The following is a 23,568-nucleotide window of genomic DNA, read 5'->3' as shown; positions in this document are numbered from 1 at the left end:
GGTGCCACCGTGAATAGATATCAAGCGCTCCCATTGAAGCGAAACCGGTTTCCCAAAATGTCCACTAGATGGCACTGAAACACCTTAATAAGTAAAATGTGCCAAATCCCACTGACTCCCATTTGCCTGTCAGTTTTTAATAGCCTTTACTAACTCCACCACAAACCACATGAATCATTAACTCTAAACGACACAAACACACATACTCACACACGGAGAGGATTGCTACGTATTAGTTTATTTTATCCAGCTCCTCGAATCACCAAGTACACATGTGCACCTATATATTCATACATCTCAGGTTTTGTCTTAAAACATTTTCATTAAATGTGATAAAAATGTACATCATATTTAGCATCGATAAGAAAATACTGACAATCTTCATTACAAATCTATACCTTAAAGGATTTATCTGGCAAGCAAAAATCATTGCTCGATCATTTAAAAAAAAAAAAAAAAAAAATCAAAGCAAAAAAGGGTTTAGTCTGTTGAGAGGATAACCACATACAGAGGTGTGTCTCTCCAAGTAAAAATAATTCACAGTATGGAAAAACATAATAATTGTGTCATGTCTTGAAGAGTCCCATTTTAGACACCCCTATTGTTCAGCCAGAAAATAATTATCTACTCAAATCATCTCTAATGGGGAATGAGATCTACCATCGGATTTACAACACACAAAAGAACAATCATAAAACATAACGATCAGTTATAAAAAATAAAGTCCAAAAAAATGTGTACAAAGGAAGAAAATATGCTGACACATGGCTAGAGAATAAATAACAATGTCGCTGTGGTTACAATCCCAGTGTCCTGTAGTACAGTTAGAGATAAAGAAAATAAATTAACATTGATTTCTAAGTCTTCCATTCAGAACGCCATTCATCACTGTGTTTAATGTCGGGGAAGACAGAAAGACAGAATCCCACTCGGCAGCACCCTGTGTACCATAACAGGCTGGAAATAGAGTACCTCATATAATCTGGACGCATATAATCTGTGTTTGTCACAGTGGAATTGTACTGAAGTTGTTCCTCCTCATGGGTGTTAACTGTTTGAAATCCTGGGTACATCAAATATTTGAACAATAACACTGCAGTCAAAACTACAAATGAACATTACCGCAAATGTGAACCTTATAGATAGATGTATTCACTCTGTGAGCGCGTGTGTGTTTATCTGTATTGTTAATATTCAGTACAGGTAAAGCCTCAGATGAAGCTGGTGAAGCCTGTATGTGTGTGGAGAGTGGTACAGTGAGTGAGCTATGGTCAGTGTTACCACCCTGTTAGTGTTCCTTAGCAGAGGGGCAAATGCAAAAAATCAATAAGAGAAATAACCCAGACCATCTGCTGCCACTGCATGGAGGCAGTTGGCAGAACTTAGTGCAGAATTTAAAGGGTAATAAATATTACAGATTGGCTTCATGAGCAGGGATTAAAACTGTGCCACACTGATGTCTTTGAACGAGGAGCATGGGGCGTGATGAGAAACTCCAAAAAACACATAATCTAATTAGCAATAATAAAATCCCAATACATATGATAGAATTATACACCCCAAATCGAAGACATTTTAAAGGTACACTAGGCACGTTTGTATGCCGGAAGCTCCAAATGACAGTGAGAGGTAATAGATTGAAGAACTTGAACCTTGAACACCCATAACATATTGTAATGTGACATCGGTAAACTGCACTCAGCACTATCATATTTACCAACCAACAATGGTAAATATGATATGATGGTCTGTGATCTGTTTGTGATGGCAAACCATCCAGTATTGATGAGACCAGTTTCCTCTGGACGGAGAACTCTCTGAAAATTGTTCAGGGGACAGTTTGTGTATGACTCAGGGTGCAAAATTAAATTGTAAAATTGCCTTAAACTGAAGACCCTTAAGGTGCAACTGACAAAACACTGGAAAAAATTGGACAGTTGAGTCACCATAGTTCTCCATGTTTTTTGTTTGCTCGTTTGTTTGTTTTTTGTCAGTTCAGGTGAAACAGTCCTTCAGCTGTCATTATTGCATGATGCATCTTCACTTCCTGCAGACAGAGACGTGTTCACACCCGACACCAGAATTTCACCTGAACAAACAGGCCAAACCTGCAGCGTCTCAGTTTGAGGGGATTAGACCCTTTGCTGTGATTTAGCCTGGTGAGACAGATGCAAATCTATTTTGCATTAAATTCTTGCTTGGTGCACCTTTAAAGGAAACACTGCAGACATGAATTTTACAAACTTTCTGTTCAAGAAGTTAGCCTGATCTGTGGTTGTGAAAGAAGGCAGGGTGGGAAGGTTTCTCAAAACCTTGTTGGGAACTTTTTCAACCAAATTAAACAGCTCCGCTTTGATGGAGGTACCATACACACACACACACAAACACACAAGTGAGCCAAGTCACACATAAGGTAGAGTCACCTCACCTTTGTCAAATATACAGACTGCACTGATATGTACCCAGTGTGCCAGCATATGTATGGTTTTAAATATGACTCAGTCTAACCAGGGCTCATTTTAATCCACTGGTAGCTCTCCTCTGTCACTCTGGTAACACTCATCCGTTCAATCAGAAAGCAACACACTCCACCGGTTGCTTTGTTGTTTTCTCTCAACACACAGTCCACCTATTCATGTGCAATCTAGGCTCAAAGTCGAAATTTAATATCCTTTTCTCGATACCGTTGCGTTACATTCTTTTGTAGTGTCTCATTAACTGTGTTCAGGGGAGAGGGCGAGTGAAAAACAACATGATGAAAAGGAAATGCAGCGGAAACACTGGAGAGGACACTTTTCATATGTGAGCGTCTCAGGACACATCCAAGTGAACTCAGGGCTAGAGAGAAAAATAACAAAAAGGGAGATGAATTACAGCGCTGAGATGAGATATTGAGTCACGGTCCAGAAGGGATGAAGGTAGGAGGAAAAAAACAGAGTATCACATTTACAATCATATTCTGTCACCTTTGTACATGCAGCAGGGGAAACAGCCCTTGTCATGAAAAAGAGCAGGAGAACAGAAGGAAAATTACACATGAAATAGATTTTTTTTTAAATGTTCCATTTCCAGGCAAGGAGAGTAATGTCCTGGATCAGTGGCTGGCGACTTCCCATCGGTCAGATGGAAATAGGTCACATGGTCACTTGTGAGGTACACTTTTCTCAGTAAAAAATAATTAAAAAATTAAACAGGAAAAAAAAAGACAAAAAAACAAAACAAAAACAAAACATAAAACACAGGTCTAATGGTAAAGGGATTTTCAAAAGTCCAGTTGTTCCCAACAATTGCTCAGAGAATTAATAAAATTATTTATCTGTCATGATCAATCAGGCAAGCATCAGCATAACAAGTCAGGAGAGAAACACGGCTAAGAACAGTGGTTAAAAGCATCTGAGCCAAAGCAAAGGGCTCAGAATTGTTTTTATATCACTTCTCCTTGAAGAAAGACTACAGTATTATTGCAGATCTCAGCACTTGGTTGACTACTGTGTGTACCGCATACAGTCGAGAGTACCAATCACATGCTGCTGTCACCTGGGGAAGTGGAGTGGATCTTGTCTGGTGCAGGGTGACAAGGCAAAAACAAAACAAAACAAAAAAACAAACAAACAAAAAAAGCAACAACAAAACAACCACAGATTGTCAAAAAGAGCTCTAGACAAAATCCTCCATTGACTGTTTTTTCTCCAGTCAAGACAAAACACAAGACACAGCGCAGGAGGAGGGTGGTGGAGCAAGATGGAGCTCTGGACTCAGTGAGCTGTTCACAGGAGTTTCTGCTCTCATGTGTTCACAGGACTGAGAAAACGAGCGAGGAGGACCTGTCTCATCATCGCTCTCTACTGGAAGATTAGAAGAACAACCGCTTCTGGATAAAAACAAGTGCTTCTAGTGGTTTTGATACATGTAGAGAGGGGTGTGTGTGTGTGTGTGTGTGTGTGTGTGTGTGTGTGAGTGTGTGTCTGTATTTTTGGAAAGAGGAGTGATTTGGAGGGAAGCTTTACCAAATGATGCTTCCTTCCTCAACATGTGATACTTCATCTGTCCATCAGCCACATAGGGCTATGTCGCTGCTATGGCACGGATGCATGGTCATTTGGCGTGTAGTAGAAGATGTGTGTGTGTGTGTGTGTGTGTGTGTGTGTTGATGTAGAGTTCAGATTAAATATGTACACACTACTTTGTGCTTAGTTAGGTACAGTTGCTGTGGCTGTGCTTAATGAAACTGCTGGTCCACGACTCCATGTTTCCAGTGTGAAATGTGTTTGGATGTGTTTAAGTTTGAGTTAATGTCCAACTCTGGTTTCCAGTGTATGGATGAAATGTATGAAATGTGTATGAGAGTGTGTGTGCGTGCTCTAGAGTGTAATGACAGTCCCATCCTCCTCCAGACTCCGCCTCTCCATCGCTCTGTCCGGTGACGGCGTAGTTGACGTGATGTTGCCGAGCGACCCGCTGCTGGCGCTGGTGGGCAGGGTTCCATTGGCGTTGATGGAGATGGAGGAGGTGGACGCGGCGGCAGCGGTGCGCAGGTTGAGGTGTGGCTCATAGCGCGGGAGCGAAGGCATACTGTAGCTGGCGGAGGGGGCGCAGGGGATGAGCTCCGCCTCGCCACCTGCTTCGATCACCAGGTCCTCGTCGTCTTCGTCGCTCTCCAGCTCCTCTGGGTGGAAGTTCTGGATGATGTGTGATGGTGTGGAGGCGGCGGCGCCGATACCACCAGGTGATGAGTAGCCATAGTAGCTGGCGCCACTGTCTGATGAGCGTCCTGAGCTGCCGGACGCTGCGCCGCCTCCTCCTCCTCCACTGCGGACGATGTTGTTTCGTTGGTTGGCGGGCTTGACGGTGATGATGAGGTTGTGGCTGTTGGCGATCATCATGTCCGTCACCTGGTCTAAAGATTTCCCGGCCACCTCGATGCCGTTCACCTCCAGCACCTCATCGTTGACCGCCAGCAGGCCCGTGCTCTCCGCCAGCCCACCGGGCACCATTCGAGAGATGAAAATTCCTGGGACTTTCTCCAAGCCCTGCGGCGTGACCCGGACACTGGAGCCATCACGGATATAGAAACCCAGCGGTTTCTCCTGGCCGTGCTTGTAGAGGCGGACGCGCCGGTGCGTCTCAGGAAGGATGTCCACGTCGATAATGGAGGAGACGGGACGGAAGTCCTTCGGGAGGCTGATGATGACCGGCGGTTTCTTCCTGTTCGGGTCAGGCCGCAGGAGAACAGCCGACAGCACTGTGTTTTTCTTCCTGGTCAGAGAATCAGTGCCAAATGCCAAGTGGTCAGCTTCCTCTGCAAGCAGAAAGTGGGAAGTACAGAGAAAGAGGAAGCGGGGAAGGGGAAGAGTGGAGAGAAGAGGCACGAGGGTGGCAGAAAGAAGGGAAGTGAGAGACAAAGAGGACATACATTATCAAAGGCTGGTTAATTGCCCATAAGCATCATGCTGTGCTCTTTAAACATCAAGTCATTATTCAGGCTGACATTCTGTTGCATCATGTAGTTTTTTTTAGGACAAAGAATTATGGTATGCAATGGAGCAACTCTGCGCCTGGGGCATCTCTGCAGGATGTCTACACTGAGCACACACAAAATGACACCGATTCCCATAACTCCCCTCAAGTTATACTGTTGCCATGCCAGCCCTGTGCTCAGCCTCACATCTATTCCTTCATTAGCAGTCTCTTTGACATGCTACCTCCCACAAATTAGCCCACATGTGCTCCATATAACGTAGCCGGTACATCTGGTGAGCAGGGCTGCTGCATTATAAATTTGATGACCATATGGTTGGTGTTTAAAGAACGTGCTGGCGAACCCTCTGTTCTTGCTGATTTCTTCAGCCCAGGATCCAAGTTCGAGAAATATGTTCTCACTCTGTGTCCCGTATGAAGACATTACTAGACAACAAGATAAAGGGACATTTACCATAGTGCCTTACCTTAACACTAACCTTAACCTACACCAACGATAACCATTAAATTGAAAACGGACTCAGTCAACACCGTTTTCATGTCAAAACACTGATCTGTGAACAGGGCTCAAGGGCAACTTCACCCTACATCGACGGACACGCAACAAAGGTCCACGGTGGCATTTTAACTTAGGATGTTGTGCTTACAGGGAATTCGCCTAAGCCAAATGAGTCATCGGGACGCCTCGAAACACTGCTCTTTGCTGTTATGCATATTGGAAGGTGAAAGTATGTAGAATATGGAACTGCGACAGGCTGATACAGGTTAAAGTCTAAACTCTATATCCTGAGCTAGATGAGAGGGAAAAGCTGGACATTGGCTTTGTAATAGTTAACCAACATGTACAAGAAGCTAAACATTAACATCAGCATGACATTGATTCTCCTCACACATCCCCAAGTCTCGGCCAATTTATGTTTTTTGGATTTGACAGCTTTACTGATCATGTTTAAAGCATGACTAGCTTAAATTTTAGTCCTTTTTCAGTCCTTCCCTATGAGGCCGAGCACAGCCAGAGTTCTTCTGGCCCCCTGATTTTCAAATATTTGCCACCCAGCCTGAGAGACATAAGCTGTCTAATTTATTACCTTCCTAAAAAGTCATTTCTTCAGACATGTTTTTATGGCTCAAGGGCTTTTTGTTAACTGTTTTTGTCTCCTTTTCTAATCTTTCTGCCATTTCTGCTGTTTTTATTTTTAACTACCATTTCTTTTTTTAGCTCTATTTTTATACACCTCAATAGCGCTTGTTTTAAAGCACTTTGTAAACTCTGCTTTAGATGAAAGCACTCTTCCTCTTCTTCTGCCCCACTGAGTGCATGTGTATGTTTGTGTGTAATCTGGGAAAATATCCACTCAGGTGCTTGACAAGGATTCCAGCTCTCAGGTTCTGACAGGTACGCACCCCACCTCCCCTCTCTTCATCCCCCAAAAAACAAAACAAAGGATCAATTGTCCCGAGAAAGAGCAGCAGTCTCACATTTCAGTTCCCATGAGGCGGGTCCAGTGCATACATAACGTATATCATTGACAGCCTATACACAGACACTGCAATCAAACTAGGGGCAGTATCTTAACCTAAGTCTGCAGAACTGAAATACTACAATCATTGCGGGTCAGTTTGCTGGACAAATTAGGTGTTTCAGTTGAGCAGACTTCAAACCTCTACACTGGTCTTCACATTTCTACACAAATTAAACCATGTCTATTTCCATTCCCACTGTTCTTTCTACACGTTTTACCCTTGTCATGCATATAAACACTCAAAAAATAAAGCAGTACTACGCAAAAGGTTACACAGGTGGATGTTTCAAAGGACCTGCACACACAAGTCTACATCACTGACACAAGGCTTTCTCTCAGTGCAGTCATGCATAGCAGTGGGCGACTCTCCACATCTCATTTCAGTCTTTCTAGCCTTCTTTTCATTTAAACCATCCCTCCATCTCTGGCATATGAAAGAGCAGGCCTGACAATAGAGTTATAGTTTGAAGGAGAGAACAGGATGATCCCTCAGGGCCACTCACACTGAGCAAAGACATGCTGTTCCAGTAGCAAACTGTACACACACACACTTTTTAATCTAATGCCGAGGCCCCCCTAATGACACTGTACTTGCATAGCATCATAAAACACAGCACATATATAGGAGCACATGCACGCCTTCCTGTAAACACAAAGACTTGCATCCGTCCATTAAGTTTATCTCTGGCTTGTGATGATGCCTAACGAAGAGCAGCACAGAGAAACCCAATACCCTGAAAACCAATCGCTGCATTATAGCTCATTACAGCGCAGAAGCAAGGCTTTCGGTCTAATTAACTGCAAATGCCTACAGGCTAGCCACAATACAAACACACACACACACGTATGTTTACATGCCATTGTTCTTTAGCGTCCTCTTCTTTGATGCATTAACCCTTTACTTTCAAAAAACATATATCATAAAATTACCACAAAAAGAAAAGAAAATAGGAAAGAAAGATGGAGAAAATTACCATGAAAATGAAAAAGAAAATGAGCAAAAAAAATTGAAACAGAACCTTAATTAAAGTCATTGTCATATATAGTCATTGTCATATAGATAGATAGATAGATAGATAGATGTTTTTGTTTGACCTCTATCAAATTGCATCTTGTCTGTCCCTCAGTGCCACCACAGCTCTATCAATTAAAGGACCAGTTTGACAATCAACACTGGCTCAGCTGGGAGTGATCAGACTGGGTGCTTGTGGTCTATTTCAGTCAATGGCTGACAATCTGCTACTGCACAATGAAACAATGTGACCTGGACTTCAACCTCACCATCCATACATCCACTATGGCCTCAATATTAGCTGGTCTTTTATTTAGCTGGGTATGAGGCTATTCTGTGTGTGGGTTTGTATGTGTACAGAATGTAACTTTACTTTTATTCCCTCATTGCTGTGTAAATACATGACACACGGCTGAGGAATGCCACGATCAGATACAGTGTGCATGTATGCCATTGATTTGGCTAATGATTAATTGAAACTATCAGGAGTCAACTGTGTGGGAACTGGACAGAAAAATGCAGTTGTATAATGCTAAGATACGAGTGAACATTCATTACAAGGCCTTGTGTAAACCAATGAATTATGGGCCACTTTGATAGATACAGATTAGGCCAAGCCTGCAATTTTCAATAAAGAATGTCTGGCAGTGTACTCTTTTACAAGAGTTTTTTTCCCCAACTATTTTTTAGGAAGAAGATTTATGCATTTCTTCCACAACTGCTGTAATGTTGCTTCCAACTATGATCTCCATTAACAAGTTTAATCACGTCACCTACTCAAATTCCTCTGAAGCAATAGTTCCTTGGCTTCTCATCTCTTCCCAAGACAACCTGAAAGATTTCTCTACAGTGTGACAAGTACTGTCTGGTACTCTAGATATCATAATATCATAATATAGTAAGGCATACATGTTGTCTTTTCCTGGCTTTCAAGTCTGTATTCCAGTCAACAGATGTAATTTTCTGAAAATATAAGACATGAAAAAGCAAAGGTAATCACAGGTGTTATTAATGACGTTAAGATTCATTTCCATTTAAACATATCAGAGCGTTTCAAGTGAACCCGTATGCATAATACCAGGACCCTGGACCTAAACTGAAACAGAACCTTAATCAAAGTCATTGTTAACACCTGTGTTTACCCTGTTATTCATGTCAAAACGGCTGCTGTGAAAAGGGTCTACATCATCACATTATTGTCACTGAGGTATTCGGTCAATGATATTGTTGTATTTGATTTTGGGAATTATGTCCAGCGCTATTTTGATATGCCAAATCTTAAATAAAAACAACATCTGCACTCATACACTCGCCATGGCTCTGTACAGGTTGGGTATTTGAACTATGCGGTGCTGCTTTGATTTCCCACACTCTGAATGGAGTCAGTGAGGAGAGAAGAGGAAATACAGGCTGAGATGAGAGAGGGAAGTGAAGCAGTGGAGGGGAAAATGACGAGCCAACACACACAACAGCACAAGCCCGGTCATTCTCTCTCTCACACACAAATGCAGGGCAAGCCACTAATGCATCTCCATCCCTGCAGGGCTCTGCACTCCACCTAACTCCACTTGAGGACAAGTCTGCCCACAGAGAGGGAACCAGTTGTGCCAAGTGACATGTATTAGTGTAATACATCATCTCTCTCGGTGCTCTGTTCTGGATGCACCATCCTCCAAATTTGAAGTTGGCCTTTAAAAGAGCCAGTGTTAAAGGATCAGAGCACAAGTGGAATGTGCAGGCAGATAAAGCAAGCCATGGATGGTGAAACTCTGCAAATGACACTGACTAATTATTTCTCTCTACTTTGTCTAAGAATATTCTTAATTATTTATGTTTTTCACCTACAAAATACTCCCCTGCTGTACACTCTACTAACTGAACCACCTGATAACTTGTGTTTATCACATAGTATTAATTAATATTAAAATACTACTGATACAGTATGTGCGCATCGTTTATTGACAGGAGTGTGTATTGTAGACGAGGCTCACGCTCCACTGGTAACATAATGATTCCTGACGACAGTAATGACACCAACAATCCATTACTTCCTGGTGCTTGTCCAAGGCACTATGTCAGCGAAACCTGACACTGTGGCCAGGTGACACAACACCATTAGGAAGGAGGTGTCTGTCATCTGTAAGGACTACCACCACTGCTACTATTACTACTGCTTACGTTTCTATGCTACTACTGTTACTACCTTTGCTAATATATTTTATTTTGATTTAGCTCCTCCTCTGAGACTGACCACCAAAATGACAAGTAACCTTTAATCAGGAGGGCAAAATTCAGATCTTGGTGCACACACAGTATTTCAGAGTACTGGAAATGGGAAATGAAATAGAATAACAGCTATGAAGTGAGATACCGAGGATTTTTAGTATTTGTGTTTTTAAGGACACAGGAAGGCACATAAAATGAGTAGAGAGTTGGCCTAGACAATCAATCAAAATATTATCCCAACTGCGGTATAGACAAGTCCACCCAAATCAAAGGAGCTGCAGTTTTCTGAGAAAGGTAAAATGTGTGACAAAATATGACTATAAATGAAGTACTGTGGTGCTACAGAGACACCTTGGCCTACAAATTATGCATTATGTTTTCTAGACATATTAGCCTAAATCATGTTTTGCTTAGTACAGACCCCAGTGGAAAACCTAGTTTTTCAGTGAAAAGTATGACACATTTCCACAAAAATTGTGAATCACATCGCAGTGTCAAAGTAAATTTTTACCATATCATTCAGCCCTAGCTGGACTGCTCATGTTCCTACTACTACCATGATTACAATTGCTAAGCACTATGAAAAATGCCAAAGAAGATAGAAATATTTGTCCACACAGACTACACAATAAACTAATATAGAGCGGAACCAATGCTAATCTTAATAGTTAAGGTAAGGTGGTCTGTATGTTTGTATAAAAAAAGAAATACATTTATTTACAAGAGTGTTTGTGGTCTGAGACTAGGTTTAATTAATTGCTGTCTATGAAACCAACCAACTACTATAGGTTGACAAGCACAACTCAGGTCTTGCGGATTTAATAAAGAAAAACAAACACAATACAGAAACCCAAAAGCCCCGAAGAGAAAGGCAGGAGGTCGAAGGCTGCAGTGTTCTGGAAACACTCAGGTTTGTTGACGACAAGCCCTGATACTCACCACACGGTCAGTGCCATGGTGTTCCAGACACAGAACGATAGAGGAGGGAGGGGGGCAAGTGTGTGTGTGTTCTTGTGAACTGATAGGTCTGAATGAGAAAGACCAGGGGAAAGGCATGAGAGAAAAAAGAAGCAAAGCCATGAGCAAAGTGAGCCAGACACAGAAACAGAGAAATAGAGGAAATATAGACATGAGAGAGAGAGAGAGACAGATAATGACAGTGGGTAGATGAGTCAAGCGGAGTACAAAAAAGAGAGAAAGGGGATGAATAAAGAAACTTTGAAAAGGAGTAAATTCCCAGAGGGTTACTATTCCTGGTGTTGTGAGCATACCTCCCTGGCACAGCCCAGATAAAAAGTGCCTTAATGCTGCTGATAAGAAAAGAAGAGAGAAGTAGAAGGAGAGAGAGAGAGCAAGAGAGAGGGAGCAAGGTAGAGGAGGGAGGTTAGAGGGAGACTGCGTGAGAGGAAGGGAAGTAATAGGGACAGCATGAAGGAGAGAACCAGACTCTGTGCTAAAGATAAAGTGTTGGGCAGCAGAGATGCCACACTCTGAAAGCACCCTGCAAAACTTTGAGGTAACCTGGAGCTGAGACAAACCCCTGATGTAATGGAGATGATAATATGAGGAACTACTTATTAAATCCATAATTCAAAAAGGCTCAAGTCATTAACATTAGCCTGGCCTCAAGTCATCCTCATATAATCTTTCTCGTGAATTCTCCATTACCCTCATCAATCATGCTTTATTACACCATCTTGACAGGAGCCTTTCAGCAAATATTGCGCAAAACTAAAACCTACACTGGCAAAAACAACTTAAATGAAGCCTTACAGTTTGCATAACTGAATATTCGGCTTTAAATTCATCGAGTTTATGGGCCAAAATTACAAGCATGTACAGTATGTGTTGCATCTCTGTCACTGCAGTATGAAGCAATTCCATCAATTTCTTTTCTGCTGACATAGCCACCTCCCTCCTTCCTGCAATGCCACTTCAGCCTCCCATCTCCCTCCCCTGTGCCCTTCACTCTGTCTCTCCCTCCTTTACTCTGGATCATCTCTCCCTCCTCTCTAGCCTTTTGCTATCTCTCCAGTTCAGTCTGTCTGGCCCTCGTATTCTTGCGGTCTCTTCCACTCTCCACCTCGGTTTTCCTGCTGCAGTCTTTCCTTCTTGCTCCCTTCAGCCAGGTTGTTACCTCTGCCTGTGTTCGCTTGCTCTGATTTCTTAAGATACCGATGCTGCTGCTACAGGGGCATCCATTGTACTGACAGGATGGCCTGGGGCTGGATGGGAGGCTGGTCCTTCGGGGCCAGTGTTTGGACACTGCATGAGGCGAGCTGTGTGTGGAACTGAGAGCTAGTATAGGCTTGGGAACCGGGCTAAAGGCATGTCCAGGCCTGGGCAATCAGCTATGACTGGCTGAATGGGACTGGGAGGAGGAGGGGGACTGGGACCGTGGCTACAAATGGAGCTGGTGGGGGCCTAAGACATGCCACTGGGGCCATGTCCACACTGAGCTAGTTTTGACAGGAGGCCACAATATACAAAAAAAGCTGTTTTCTAGTTTACCCAGCTTAGTGGGGATACAGCCTAAGGGTGAGAATGAGGTGTGAGGACTGGGCTTGTGATGGAGAGACTCTGGCTGGTGTTAGAGAAAAGCCTGGTGCTTGGCCTGGGCCTGAGCATGGAATACAGCTGGGGCAGGGACATGGCCTTGGGCTGAGGCGGCATTTGAACTTGGGACAGGGCAGGGAAGGAAACTTGGAAAGCGGATTCAGGTTGTGACTTTGAGGACCAGGTTAGGGAGGGGGCTGGACTTCAAGGATAGCCAGAGGGGTGAAAGAAAGGGAAGATGGAGGAGATGGAAGGAGACAGAAGCAGTTTTAGTTGGTGAGCCTCACCTCAAGGCATACAACCCTGTCACTTGTGTATCAAAAAACTCTGGACTCGGACTCTGAGCTTCTGTTTCTGTCCTGCCTGCAGAGTCTGACTCTAGAAGCCAACACAGCCAACCTGCAGTTAGATCTACATCTCCAACTCAGACAACCTTCATATTACCAAGATTATCTTCCAGTCTGCTGCTTGTAGCCAGAGGCAATGAAGGATTTTATAATGTTGTAAATATTTGAGAAAATATATCCCAAGGTCTACTCAATATAAACATAAATAAGACTTGGCCCAGATCAGGTACTCAAGCATAAATCTAAAAGGACAGGGTAAATTTGTGGTTCAGTGTTGTTCTTTTTGAGACTTTTTATAACATATATTTTTATTACATTTCATATCCATTATTATAAGAGCTGCCATGACATAATACATTTCACAGTCCTTTGAACTTCACACATTTTGTATTGCTTAACTGCAGCTTCAGCCACCAGAACAGACTTGAGTGTCAGGAGGAATCAAACCAGGTACAAACAGCGACTGTAGTCAAGCAACAGTGTTTGGGAGCTGCATGTCAGTGCCTGCTGACTGGGTATACGCTGGAATGGCATACTGAAAGAAATCCACAGATAAGCATATCAGTTATTATGCGTCATATCAAGATCACTGCAATGCCAAGTTCAGAGGACTGAAAGAATATTACTGCCTAAGAAAAAACAATCTGCCTACTTCCATGACTAAATCACAGTAATATAATCCTGCCCTCTGACCAAAGTGAGAGTCAGTAAAATTTAAGCTTGTGCATCCTTCTAAAAAGAAAAGTGGTCTGCCATCTTTAACTGTGGAGCAGGACCAAGAATTGGTTTACATATAACATGGGTGATGATAGGGAATATATATATATATTTATTTATTTTTTTTTTTTTATTTATTTATTTTTTTTTTAAATGACCTATCCCTGATTCAGCCATCTCACACCTGATCTCCACCTGACACTTTCTCTACACACTCCCCTCCACTCGTCACTGCATTGGTCCAAAGTACAGCTCCAACACCTTTTCCATCCCTCCACACCCTCTCTCTCTTATTTTCCAAGTCTCTCTTTCACTCTTTGGAATGGTCAAACAAATTTTCTACCTCTCTCACCCGATTTACCAATTTCCCTGCTACCTCCAGTCCCACTTCACGACTCTCTCCCTCTCTGTGTCTGTATTGGTCCAGACTGCTATTTCTCCAACCCACCACCTTTCTCTTACGCATTTTCTTCTGCTTCCCTGATTTTTCAGCTCTGTTTCCTTCCCTCCTCCATACTTTTCTCTTCTCTCATCTTTCCCGGCCAATTCTGAGCTGAATTTTGACAGACTATAATAGAGGGTCTGGACTCATGCCTCCTCTGCCCCATTCAGTTGGGTCTTACCCCCGCCCCCCTCTCTGCACCTCCATCCATGGCTCCCTTCCTCCATCTCATTTCAGCCAGGCCAGCCTCTGCAAGCCCGGCCAGGTTTCAGAGCCTAGAAAGAAGGGTTCAGACTTGCCAGGCTGTCCTTCTGCTGTCTTTATTTCCTTTAAATGTTCTCCCATTTTCCAGTTCTCTCCCTTTGTATCACTGCCTCCCTCACTTGTTCTCCCTCTCTCTCTTTCCCTCTTGTTGATCCAGCCAGGCTCTCTAGTGGAGGGTCCAGTCTGGCCTGCTGTCCTGTCTAATCTAGCCAGCAGAGGTGATCAGAGGCTGGCCACATTCCACCAACCAACCCCCCTCCTTTCCTCCTCCACCTCCGTACTTCCTCCATCTCTCTCTCTCTCTCTCTCTCTCTCTTTCTGTCTCCCTCCTCCAGCTCTGGCCCTCCCCAGCTAGGGCCTCACTCTGCATTCCTCCCTCACTAATACTATTCCCACTATCCTCCTCTCTCTCTCCCTCTCTCACATCGCATTCCTACCCCACTGATACTACTCCCTCTCCTTTCTTCACATCTCTCATTACATGCCTTGCCCAAACAATGCCTTAAATACACCGCCCTCTCTGATACTGTTTACCTACTCTCTCTGTATGCCCTCCTGCTTTCATCCATCCCTTTTGTTTATTAGACCTTAAGTATGTACCTCCTCCATGGATCCCTCCTCTAGTCATGCTTTCTCTCAAGAGTTTTGTACTCTCTGAAAAATTAATTTATTCGTGCTACCTGGAAAAGTGGAAAAGTGGCACGTATTGGCATTGGAGATGTTAGTTTGGTACATGTTGCGGCGTCCTCACTCACCATGAGTTCTTGTGCTTTGTCTCTCTTTCATTCTTTCATAATTTTTTTCTCTCAAGCACATCTTTTTCCTTATTTCACCCATCTCTCTCCACAAGAAATGATGGCATATTTCTCTCTCACACACACATTATGCATCTCTCTCACTATCAGTGTTTCACAACACTGCTTAGACTGTTCCATCACTCTCATACTTGCCACCCTGCCCCGCTGCTTGCTCTACAGGTGGGTAGACTTTGTCTGCGCTGTACTTTCACACTGTACATTTTCTATTCTCTGGCTGAATGACTCATGCGCTGGTTACTAATTACTCTGGCAGTCCCTTCTGGGATACACACACAAACACAGATGCAAACACACATTCCTCTCTCTACCTTTCCCTCTGACTCTCCCATTAAGAGTTGTGAGCCATGCAGGAGTGAAACTGTGTGAGTGACGAGCGACGTCACCAGTCCAGTCAAACACATCCACACCCTGGGTGAGACAACCTGAAAAGCTCCCACCACCAGATGGATGGAGACCTGGAAACTGCATGTGTGTTGTATATACATGGAATGTTCTGGATGACTGATATAGACAAACATGAAGTCACACCCATGAAAATCTCATCTGACAGCAATGCCAACAGCCAATCAGATAAACACTAACCTGGGCATGTCGCACCCATTCCCTGGTACAAATTTGCTTAAGAATGAAACTAAGTGACCGGAAGAGAAACTAGCCTATATTCTTCCCAAACACTACATAACGCACAACTTTGTTTTATGGGAGACCCAAAGTATTAAGTATAAACATTATTATAATAGGCCATGACACAATTTTATTCCAAAGTGTTGTAAACCATCCATTACAAAACTGCTATGGATTAAGATATTAATTTTCTCAAAAAGCCAATACAAAATCTATAGCACCACAATGTCAAAATGGAATGATTAATAAGCAGCTAAAATTCAAGGGCATTATCACTTTCATACTATATTTCAGGACTAGGTATTTGGTTTTAATTTTCAAGAAGTAATTTGGAGGACTATCATATGTTTGACATAAAATTCGCTAGTGTCAATTCTTTCTGAACCTTCCATCCACAGGCTAGGCAATGTTTTCATGTATGAATAAAAATAGTACAAGCTGGATACAACATATTGATATTACATTATAAGGGAAAAAATAGCAATGCTGTACTGTATACTGTATGCTCTCCCTATCCAAAAACTGGCTGACAAAACGCTACGAACTACAGTTTCACTGACAGTTAGCAAAAGACCAGATATTTAACAGTTACATGTTGATCCTGTTGGCAAAAGTTGCTCCTTTTTCTAATCTGTGTATACACCGGTTTTGTGTTTTAATTTCTTCACATCACTTTTTCTGACTGATTGTCAATTATTTAAATCTTGGGAGTCTTGCTGTCTTGAGAAATGCATATAATGAGGGGCTATAGACATAAACTTGACTTATTTAGCATCTAGAACAGCAGTAATTGATGTCAGCCGCTGACAGCGCAGAACTGTTATCTCCAAAATGAAAAAACATCAACATTACTCAATGGACAGTTTCCTCTCTGCAGCAGACCGGTGACCACAACATTCCCAAGTTACACTGAGCTTAGCAAAAACAGAGTGGATTTGTGTAATAAGAAACTTTCAGAGGGACGGATCAGGAAACAGCCTGCTGTTAACAACTCTCATCTATCAGTTAATCATAATGTGCAAGCTGGCCTCTCAGTAGGGACACTTCCCCGATTATGATGATGAGTCAGTCAAAACAATGGTCTAATACTCGCTGTGCTGTGCTGTGCTGTTCTTGGATTGACTGAAGAGCCAGACCCATGACAGTAAAAAATAACCAGTTCTTAGAGATTTACAGGGCTGCCGGCAGAGGCTAGCAGGAAATTATTCTCCTTGTATTGCACAAGTGTTCAATCACGCAATCTGATATCTAGACAACACAGTGAAGATGCATGAAAAACACAAACACTGAGGTCAGCTGTAGCCCAAACACACAGTTTGTGCTGAATTCAAATCTGAGTGCTATGGCAGTATTTCTCCCAGCATGCTTTGCAGCTCCCATCAGCCCTAAAGAACCTCCAGAGCTGTTAATCCACCTATGAACTGGCCTCTTCAGCGCTGCCATGGCAACAAGTAAACAGCCACCACCTCACTGCTGGCTCCACACATTGTTCAGGGGAGAGGGGTCACCCTGTGTGTTTTTGTATGTGTAAAGAGGAATGTGTGAAGTCACAATATAAGCTGGTGGGCCTTACTTGACATATCCACACACACAAGTACATACAAACAAGCCCACAGACACACACAAACACAAAAACAAACACTCACCCCATTTTTGACATTGAAACAATACTACATTATTAGCTGGGTAGTGATGTAACATGGATGCAGAAACAACAACAATGTGGGCATTATTCAACAACCAGACCACAACAATGCAACAACAGATGAACACTCATGGGCTAACCATCCATCCCTCTATCCATCTGCACATCGTTGAATGAGTAAAACCCACAGAGAGAGCAGTTAGTCTGGGCTATACGTAGCCTAGATTCAGCCTCCCAGACAAATAAATGCACAGTGCCAAAAATAACCTCATGTGATGTGCAACTGTGCAGAGACATTTTCGCTCCTACACAAGCAGAAACACAAATCGTGTCAAGCGAAACTGCTGTTGGCAAGTTGTTTACAAATACTGAAAACCGAGTGTTGTTTTTATTAACTGTAAACACATTTCCCCAGAATAAATATTTTAAGATTTCGCTGCATCATTCCACGTAGGCTAAATAAGAACAAACACTGGCCAAGGTTGCTGCCGAGTCTGAAGTCCTGCTATGTTCTTATGCAATAATGACTGCTCACATCATATCCAAGTAACCGCTGACCACCTCAGACATTTACACAATCACTACATCAGTTTAAAGAGAGGCAGTAGTAATGGTTTTAGAGGTGAGCTTGTGACCTGAAACTCTAACTGGACAAATTACAGTAGGAGAAATTAACCTGAGATACACAGTGATGCCCTTGAGAGAGGCACTTAACCTCAAACTGCTTCTTATAGTGGAGTTACTCAGTGGTCAACAGTGGAGGACTGTGAGAGTACTGGTGTGATTATGTGTGACCCTCCCTCTCACCTGTGCTGTTGCTGTAAACATAAAAGCGCTCTTAGTTAACATACCTGGTTAAACAAGGGCTTAAAAAATGAAGGAGGCAGCCTGGCCTCAGGTCATTTGACTTAATGCCACCTCAAAGGCAAACAATGCCATTTTTGTCTTCCTTGTTTTTCATATGTCCCAGTCTCTCCAAGCGAACATCAGTGTCATTTTCTGTCATTTTCACATCATGCTGCCAAAACAGAAAATGTCCAAGCTGCAAGATACAGATACTTTCCAGATAAACAAATAGTGCATTGTATGCTGTGTTAAAAACATTTTGAGTTGGCTGCCAGCCTGACAAGGCTCACTTGGCCCTACTGTAGGAAAGTGGAGCTATTAACTCAGCCATTACTATAGATAATAACAGAGTGTCTGCAGAAATATAATGGCCTGGAAGCTGTCAATGTGCTACATCTGCATGCTGCAGCGCTTTTTAAGCTGCGACCAACTGGTCCCAGCACTCAGCACTTTGGGAGAGGGGGTGGGCAGAGCAGGAGGGCAAACGGGGACTGAGGGCAATAGGGTCTGCAGGGGGTTGTGGATTGTTTTCTTGTGCGTGAGTCTTGTGTGGGTGTAAGGCCATGTATGTCTCTCTCTCTCTATGCACGATGCCTGCTTGCCTGCATGAGTGTGCATGTGCATATGTGCATGTGAGTGAGCAGCAGTGAGCCCAGCGTGGGGCTAGTGTCTGGAGCGTGTAATTGAAACACGGTCCCACGCAGCGTTACACAGTGACCCCACTAATCTCCTCCTGACAAAGTGGCTTAGCTTCTATAGGGTCATATGGCACAGCGAGACAGCTTAAACACAACAGAGCACAACGCCTGGCCTGCCCTGGACCACAGACCCTGCAACCCCCCCACATTCAACAGGTCGGACTCATTAGCTAGAGTGATGCTGGGACTCAAAAACAAAAATGAAGTCAAGATTCACCACCAGTAGCCTGGCAGCCTCCTAAATAGACAATGCTCCAAAGGTGCACAAACATCCTTCAGTATGAGCTAACGATGACAAGGAATATTAGGCTACACCAGTCAGGATTATAAATTAGAGCAACAAAAACTCCAACTATTACTTCCTTTAACTCCACCTAACCCATGCCCCAGCCCTTCAAAAGATACAGTGCTACAGTGCCATAAAACAGCAGTAATTATACCAAAGGTAATGAGGAAGCAAGAAAACACAACGTGAGCACTGTGTACGCACTATGTAAGTGTTGACAGCAAAACCCACATTAACTACAGTCGTCTGTCAGTCTCACACTTCACATTTGACTACTGTGGCACTGTTGTCAAAATAATTAAATTTATAACTATAAATAAATGTATTTATTTTGACAACAGATTTTATAAATTTAAAAAAATATTAATAAATAAATATCAATCAACACCATAACTGAGAGAGAATAAGCATTCAATATGGTAGCTACCCAACTGTATATAAATAGAGAGGCATTCGGCTATTCATCACTGCTATTCTGCTTTCAGAATATCAGTTAAGAAAAAAACTGTCTAGCTGAAACAATATTTGACACTAGCCAGTCTTATGAAAAATAATTTATGTTGACCTTTTTGATTAGCCTCACTCTTGTGAGGAGACATCACATGTGTGAAAACCTGTCTTTAACCCAACCCACAGGCTGGTTCAGTGGTTTGTTGGAAATGACAGTTCAGTGTGGACAGAGCACAGGGGTGGTATGTAGTCCAGCATAATGAACATGGCCATGTCACACTGAGGGTTTAGGTTTAATAGACAAGCTTTGTTAGCCTTGTTGTCCATCTAGAGAGCACAGTCCATGTAGAAGTTACAGCAGCCTATCCCGTATTTCTATGGTGTTTCCAAACCATGACATCAACGTAAAGCAAGTACAGATATTGTATAATCTAAAAGCAGCCAAAACAAATGTAGAGAACCGCACAAAAGGGAAAAGCAGGTACCATTCAAGGAGACTTCCCCAACAGGAGGACCTATGCCTCTTTGTTATTTGCTCTGTGTTTACCTTTCCTCTGGAGGAACAGCCGTAGCAGTGGACTAGCAGTGGAGATAGCCTTGTGGTAGTTGTCATCGTTGTTGATGGGCAGCAGGTCACCGTGCACATCGGCATAGCCCACCAGCAACTCCACGTTGGGGATACGATGCACATGCTGCAAGAGGCCGTAGAACTCATCGAAGCGACCTGGCTTCGACCGGTCCAGGGAGAACCGCCGGAACTCCGCCCCAAACTGGGAAGGCACATACACACATGAGCATGATCATACATTCACACAAACACACAAACATGTGCAGATACAGAGAAACAGAGCAACAAATTTAGGAGAAACATACATTGTGAGGCAGGATGCAGTAAAGAGTCTGTTTACAATTTGTGCACACATACACAATATGAATAGGTTAGAGATTTGCGGTTGTGATAGGCGTACGCTGCTGTGGTAACCTAAATAATTTCAAAACCACTGTGAAGAAGAGGCTGCCATCCACATGGACTAGCTGACACAGCATATGTGATGAATTATAAATGTGTGGAATGTGTGTTTCTGTGTGTCAGTGTACTTGTGAATGCAGTATGTTCCTTACTGAACCGTGCAGCCTGATCAAGCCTCACAGAATGTTTGGTATGCAGTTGTGGGAATGTATATGTTGTATCTTCAGCACATATGCATCATCCTCCCACTCCCAAACACACATTGCTGCCTTATGAATCACTGAATAATCAATGTGGTCTGTCTGTGCAAATGGTCTGGCAGCTGCTGGATCAATGGCTGCAAATGCCTGATCTTAATGAGGCGGGCAACTTTGGAGTTGAGACAGAGCAATGCCACTTTGATGTTGATGACAAGTACCAAGTGTTGTGGTTACTGTTGCCCAGCACTGAGAAGACATGATCCACAATTCATTGACAAAGTAGCTCACCGTTTCAAACATTGGCTAATTAATGCAAAGCAGAAACAGTCAGGTCACATGCCTGTTTGATATGACAGGGGAAAAACATTTTTAAACGACCCAGGGTTACTTAATTTGGTTCACAGGAATATATATATATATAAAAAAGTTTTAACTGCTTTGGGTATGTGTGACTAGCTTATCATTTTAAAAGGTAAATTAAGACCGAGCTGAGGAGGTTGTCATCGTTATCATGACAAGTGCGGTGAAACAAAGGGATAATCGTTTGCTTTACTAGGAAATTGCAAGTAAACCGCAGCAAATAGTGCCCTGGAGCTCTGACAGTCCCATCTCTCTGCATGTCTATATAATCATGCTACGGGCAAGAGGCAGGCAGGCTGTCGCGGAAGGAAGGAGCCATGATAATGAGCCTGTCACGGGCCTTGTGACACCTGTGCGCAAAGGACAACACGAACAAGCAGCTATCAGCGCATCTAGCCCGGCACATTTCCATAGCCATCCACCAAGTTATGTAAACTTGCCGTGGGTTCATGCTGGAACTGAAAACCCAAACTCTGAGTCAACATTTGGCAAACGAGCAGAAGCGGAGCCGCGAAGGGAGGCTGTGACAGGTGACACTGCCTCACCGCATACAACACCACCCTACCTTCAAACTTACTGCCAAACTAATAAAAAAAATAAAATAAAATAAAAACACTCAGTTCAAGATGTGAGATGCCATACTGCTGTTTTTAAAATGGTCAGCTCTGAAATAACTGACAAAGGTGACAAAACAGGTCCGATTTAAATGTTTCGTTAGCTAACTAAGCTCCAATTTGTGCGACATAACTTGCTATCAAGCCACTTAGCGGGCTAATTTAGCCAAAGCAGGTACCAAGGGGAGGGTTGGCACAACAGAACAGAAAATGTGTTTGTTTTTTTAAATAAATATATCCACAGGCACCTTGCTCTTCACCTCCACGGCACTCAGAGAACGGTTACTCGGCACTCGGTGGTTTTTGTTCATGTTTCGCTAGCAGCAGGACCGCCGCCACAGCTCACACACACACTCGCCCCGCCGCGGAGTGTATCCCAACAATGTGTGTATCCAGTTATTATTCCAGTTTTCACACGGTGTCTCACGGTGTCTCGACGTCCCGTAGTTTGCGTGGTCCCCCCAGCTCCCACCAAGAATGCGACAACGCCTGCCGACCAGCCTAGTTAGTCTGTAAACTTATCTCCTCTCATATTTGCCACTGCCAGGATAGCTACCACCACTACTGAGCGTCCACCGACTCCCTCTCTCTCTCTCTCTCCTGGGTCAGCCTCTGTCTAGGTCTCTCTCCCTCTCTCTCTCTCCCTCTGTCTTAAGAGCTGGCGACGCGAGGCTTCAAAATCGCACACAGGACTTCAAAATAAGAGACCCCCTCTTTGCTGTTTCTATCAACCCCCACTTCAAAATAATAGCACACGCTCTCACTAATTGATTTTCTAGTCTGTGGCGTAAAGACATTGTGCCCTCATCCAACCTTCATGTCAATTAGCCCCAAATAATAATATTATTAATAGTAATATTAGTCATATTTAAATATCCCTCATTTGGCTCTGGACGCTGACGAACCTCAAGGTCCCCTGAAGGGCTTGAGAACCCACTTTGGAAACTATCGCCCTATATAAGTATTTGAAACCATAATAACCTATTAGGCGGTGAATGATAAATAAATAAATAAATAAATAAATAAGGGGGAAAACAACCAAAAACTTTGATGCGCTTTGTTGCACCGCGCCAAATCTCAAGCAAAAAACTTCATTATTGGTCGGCAAAGCCAGCACAGGGCCTCCTAGAAAAGCATATTCACTATCATTCATTATATCATTCATTATCACAAGAAGGATATCAATAATTAACATGAGCTCGTTATGGGGCTTATGTTAGATTTGTTAATTAGCTCTTGGACATTGTCCTAATAGCCTACACAATGTTGAAACTGTTACAATAAATTCAGTTTGGCATTTATTGGTATATCAGTAGCAGTGTCATTTGCATATTGTTTACAAATGATGTAGGATATAAACATTTTAAATGAATAGCTGCTGCGTCAAATAAGACCATAAAATTAATGTTGGTAATAAAAAGGCAGTGGCACAGGTGGCTGCCTTATGTTTCTTGTTGTACACTGACATCTTCTGGCCAAAAGCCATACACTG

The 23,568-nt window shown here is 43.0% G+C and overlaps 1 protein-coding gene across 1 annotated transcript; it reads right to left on the bottom strand.

The window, feature by feature from the left end:
* Nucleotides 1-217: 217 nt before the first annotated feature.
* pard6b (par-6 partitioning defective 6 homolog beta (C. elegans)) lies at nucleotides 218-22,685 on the bottom strand. Its single transcript, XM_030055575.1, has 3 exons — nucleotides 22,325-22,685; nucleotides 20,480-20,702; nucleotides 218-5,299 (listed from the first exon to the last, which is right to left on the bottom strand). The coding sequence occupies exons 1-3, from the start codon at nucleotides 22,385-22,387 to the stop codon at nucleotides 4,362-4,364; spliced, it is 1,224 nt and encodes a 407-aa protein (XP_029911435.1). The 5' UTR covers nucleotides 22,388-22,685; the 3' UTR covers nucleotides 218-4,361.
* Nucleotides 22,686-23,568: the final 883 nt, after the last annotated feature.

This window comes from Myripristis murdjan, chromosome 7 (genome assembly GCF_902150065.1).
Source record: "Myripristis murdjan chromosome 7, fMyrMur1.1, whole genome shotgun sequence".
Classification (NCBI taxonomy): domain Eukaryota; kingdom Metazoa; phylum Chordata; class Actinopteri; order Holocentriformes; family Holocentridae; genus Myripristis; species Myripristis murdjan.
This window is presented reverse-complemented; position numbering and strand designations above follow the sequence as displayed.